This window comes from Dama dama, chromosome 1 (genome assembly GCF_033118175.1).
Source record: "Dama dama isolate Ldn47 chromosome 1, ASM3311817v1, whole genome shotgun sequence".
Taxonomy (NCBI): domain Eukaryota; kingdom Metazoa; phylum Chordata; class Mammalia; order Artiodactyla; family Cervidae; genus Dama; species Dama dama.
Window position 1 is genome coordinate 77,615,764 of NC_083681.1, and position 5,038 is coordinate 77,620,801.

The window sequence follows — 5,038 nt, forward strand, 5'->3', positions numbered from 1 at the left end:
CCACACCATGAAGAGAACCTGGGCGGCAGCAAGTACAGCCCTCTAGCTCATGCCACTTGAAAGAAGAAGCCTCATCCCTGTCGCTGATGGTGGTCTTACAGTACAAGGTTTTGCAAATGGCCACACAGCGCTCACTGGCAACCAGTATGGGCGGAATGATCTCAGCACCAGTAGATTCTTGGCAGACATTTGAGACCTGAACTTGCTGAAAGGAATTTTTTTTTTTCTTACAGCAAATGTCAGCTAGCATTTTAGGTGTCATAGCTGAAGAACAACAGCTAGCCACGAGGTATCAGAAACACAGACAGGAAACTCGAGCTCTACCCAAGCCTACGGCAGGTGACGTGTTGGCTGAAGACACCTCCAGTGACGGTAATAGGTTTTTAAGCTCTCCCCAAAGTAGCCTTCTTAAAAGGAATCTCATTGAAAATAATATCTGAAAATTGTTTTGTGACTAGCCTCTTTTAAATATATTTAACTTAATTTTCATTCTAAACTATATTATTTATCTGATTTATATTCAAATTATTGTTTATTTTTTAATAATTTTGAAATAGAACTATGAAAATCTAGGCATATTTCTGAAAAACAATAGAAATAAAGAACTATCAGTCTCCTCACAGATCAAAATGTGTTACATATCATAGCAATTATATGTCAACCTGCACATGAATAAAGAGATCATTGAAACAGAAGATTGTCTTGAATTGGACCCAAATACACTGGGATATAATAGTCAGGTTTCAAATTAATGACAAAAAGATAATTATGAGACTATTTTTAAAAACCTAAAAATATTGTGAAAGCACTAAGATTTCAGTCCCTTTTCAACTCTTACACCAAAAATAAATTCAAGATGGATCAAGCTTTTTAATATAAGATACAAAGAGGCTTTAAAAATTAAATACTGAAAAAGAATTGAGGAATATTTCGCCCAAGTGGAATGGGAAAAATATTTCCAAGTAGGATACAAAAAACAAAATTTGAACATAAAATGTTAAAAAAAAATTACATGCAAGAAGCATTCTACATAGTTCAAAAAGTTAAAAACATATAACCAGAAAATATTAACTATATATGCAGTGGTAAAAAGGATCATTTCTTTAGTTCATAAATATCTCATAAAAATCAGTATGAAAAAGAGAACGAATTGAATGAAATGGGTAAAATAAAAATTTTTTTCACAAGAAAATCAAATTAAATATGTGGAAAGATGACCAAACTAAATTATATCAAAACAGTTGTTGCTAAAGTATACCTTGAATCAGATGTCATATTTATCAGGTACTGCTCATTGAGATGTGGACAAAAGTATTCTCACAGACAGCAGATAGGACTGTAACTATTAGAAGAGCCTCAAGAATGGTAGTTTGGCTACAACTATCAATATCAACATTTTAAATGCATATACTACGTGACCATTGATTCAAATATTATAGCAATGCTTCTATGCCAATGAACTCACATTTACCCATTTATAAGACCATGTATTTTTTAATAATTTTTTGTCATAGAAAGTTTAGCAAGCAACTAGAGAGGAATGTACACATTAATTCTAGTAAAAACTTATAAGAAGTATTGCCCACCATAAGAAAAATTAAGGTTATATATAAGGACTGGGCTTCCTAGGTAGCACAGTGGTCAGGAATCTACCTGTGAATTCAGGAGATGCAAGAGAAGGGTGTTTGTCCCTGGGTCAGGAAAATCCCCTGGAGGAGGAAATGACAGCCCACTCCAGTAATCTTGCCTGTAAAATGTACACAATATATGGACTGGAATGAAAACATTTTCAAGATTTTGCATAGTAAAAGCAAGTGTTAAATATATATATAGAAACAAATATCTATATGTTAAATACACTTGCATGTACCAAGATTATTATCAGATGAAAAGAAGCAAATTTAAGGCAAACCTCTACCATCACTGACTCAATGGACATGAATCTGAGCAAACTCCAGGAGAGAGTGAAGGACAGGGGAGTCTGGCATGCTGCAGTCCATGGGGTAGCAAAGAGTTGGACACAACTTAGTGACCCAACAACAGCTGAGAATGAGGGCTGGAAAATGCTGAGAGAAATAGGAAATTTATTTGAAACTTTATCCCCATGTATGACAAAAACCACTACAATATTGTAAAGTAATTAGCCTCCAACTAATAAAAATAAATGAAAAAAAAAAACAACTATAAACTGTAAAAGAAAAAAAAAAACTTTATCCCATATTGTTTGGTTTTCATTCATTCTGTTTACTAATGCATGCTAAGTCACTTCAGTCATGTCTGGCTCTTTGCAACCCATGAACTGTAGCCTACGAAACTCCTCTGACAATGGTGATTCAAGAGTGGGTAGCCACACACTTCTCCAGGGGATCATCCTGACCCTGGTCTCCGCCATTGGTAGATGGATTCTTTACCACAAGCACCACCTGGAAAATCTTGATTATTAATATCTTAGTTCAATATTACTTACAAACAAAAACATATTAAATTACAAATGTTGTGTATAATTTTCTCACTATAAGTTTCATCACCATATATTATTAATGGACCTCACTATATAGGTGTTATGCCTTTCTAGGTACAGAGAAAAACAAGGAGTTATAGACCTTCCATTATAGTAGGGACGGAAACTGTTAATAATAGCACAGTTCTATAATTACATTATTTAAAAATAATTAATATATATTCATTGGAGAAAGTGAATCCAGAAACAAATTTTAAAATGACTTCAGCATTCTAGGAAAATGTACTCTGATGTCAAATGTCTCCCTTCATAGTAAATGATGCACTTATTTAATATGAGATAAAAATGTTTCTTCTCCAGATCTTCTTCATAGCATTAGTTAACTCAGAATTTCTTAGACTGTAGATTAGTGGGTTCAGCATGGGAGTTATGACGGTATAAAACACACTCACTGATTTGTCAATGGGAAAAGTCTTAGCCGGTCTTGCATTTATGAAAATACAGGGAACAAAGAAGCAGACAACCACAGTGATGTGGGAACCACAGGTCTGGAGGGCTTTCCGCCTCCCTTCCTGACTCAGGTTCTTCAGAGAGTGCAGGATGACTCCGTAGGAGACGAGCAAGAGCAGAAACACAAGAGTGCAGATCAGTCCTCCGTTGGCCACAACTAAGACGCCAGTGACATGGATGTCAGCACAGACGAGTTTCAGTAAAGGGAACATGTCACAGATAAAGTGATCAATGACATTGGGGCCACAGAATGGGAGCCCGGAAACAGTGCTGAGTTGAATTGCTGAGTGTAGAAAACCTCCAGCCCAGGACACCACCAGCAACACAACACATACCCTCTGCCTCATGATCACCAGATAATGCAAGGGCTTACAGATGGCCACATAGCGGTTATAGGTCATCACCAGTAGAAGTACAATCTCTGATCCACCAAAAAAGTGCTCTGTAAATAGCTGGGTCATGCAAGATTTAAAGGACACGATTTTTCCCCCAAAGAATAAGTCTGAAATCAGTCTAGGTGTAATACAAGAAGAGTAAGTTACATCCATAAATGATAAGCTAGCAAGAAAAAAGTACATCGGTGAGTTCAGGTTTTTACTGACAGTTATAGTCACAACTATGAGCAGGTTTCCGACCACAGTCAAGATATAGAAGAATAAGAATGTAACAAAAAGGACTTTCTGCTCCTTTGGATTCTGTATGAGGCCCAAGAGGATGAAGTAAGTTACATTGTTCCTTGTTTCCATCTAGTCTGTCTAAATTCTATGTTCACTTGTTAGAAGCAGTGTACCTACAAAACAAGGGGAAAACTTTTAAATGAATTAAATTTTCATCTGCTGTTATATATTCAATTAAAAGAATGTATGTCGAGAGTCTTTTCATGTCCAATGTGTCATTGATAGTGTATTTCCAAGTTGAATAAGGTAGAGTTACTTGCCCTCATGATATAATACAGGAATAGGGATAAGATAATTCCAGATCCGTATAATAAGTTATAAGGAAATTCACAAATGGTGAGTCATAGTACAGTTATGCATCAATAGTAATTAAACCAGAGAAGACTTTCCAGAGGAATTAATGCTTTAGCTGAATTTTTTTTTTAAGTGGAACAACAAGAATGGACTGGAAGGGAATTCAGTGAAGTCACAAAACTGTAAAAGTGAGGTTCATGGTAATTTAAATAATCAATGTGAGTAGATCGAATCATGAAAAGAAGGTTTCTGTCCTGAATTGTCCCAGATCTCACTGATACTTCTTAGGTCTTTAAGTGGATATTTCCCTTTTCCTGACCAGTAAACACTGCAACAGTCTAATTGTGTGTCTCCAAACCCTGTGTTTCCCCTAATTTTCAAATATGTATATGCAGCATCTCTAAATGTGGACAAGCAACTAAATGGCAATTTAGTATTTACAAAACTAACTTTTTATTTTCCACAATATGTAGCACTTCCTATACAAAATTTAACATGTTGCCTTTTACCTTGCTAAATGATATAATTTTTCATGCTATTGTTCAGACAAAAAATTTCTCTTCTGAAGTGCTCTTCAGTTATTTTTTACTCTCATAAAAATTAAATAAATCCTATTGACTCTACTTCCAAAATATATCACAAATTGGAATATTCTCATCTATTTTTTTCTGCTATGCTTTTTTTTTTTTAAGTTTCTTCATAGTCCACTGTGATAGCCTCCTACCAAGTCTCTCCATGTTTATTCTGGCCTCCAAAAACTGGTTTTCCTGAAGCAGCCCAAATTGTCCTTCTCAGTCTTATTCTGATGATATCACCACTCTGTTGCTCAAAAGTCTTACAGTATATTCCAATAATGCAGTCATAGTTTAATGTATCACATTTAATATTTAAAGTAACATATACTACAATCCCTGTTTCATCACTAAAAAATACTAAGGCTCAGAATATCTATTTCATTTTCCCAAAGTCACACATTTTTAAGTGCTATACTTAGAATTGAATCTAAGTTTGATTTATTTCAAAGTAAGTTAATTTCTTTCATAATAAAGAATGTCTCTCAATTGTTAACCTGTTTTCCAGTATTCTCCATTAGTCT

General features: G+C 34.9%; 1 protein-coding gene across 1 annotated transcript; it reads right to left on the reverse strand.

Annotated features, from left to right (window-relative positions):
* Positions 1-2,790: 2,790 nt before the first annotated feature.
* Positions 2,791-3,717, reverse strand: LOC133066117 (olfactory receptor 4A47-like). Its single transcript, XM_061156913.1, has one exon. The coding sequence runs from the start codon at positions 3,715-3,717 to the stop codon at positions 2,791-2,793; it is 927 nt and encodes a 308-aa protein (XP_061012896.1).
* Between the last annotated feature and the right edge of the window lie 1,321 nt (positions 3,718-5,038).

Bases quoted from the DNA above. Each gene is read 5' to 3' on its own strand.
- LOC133066117 (XM_061156913.1), bottom strand. From the start codon at position 3,717: ATGGAAACAAGGAACAATGTAACTTACTTCATCCTCTTGGGCCTCATA.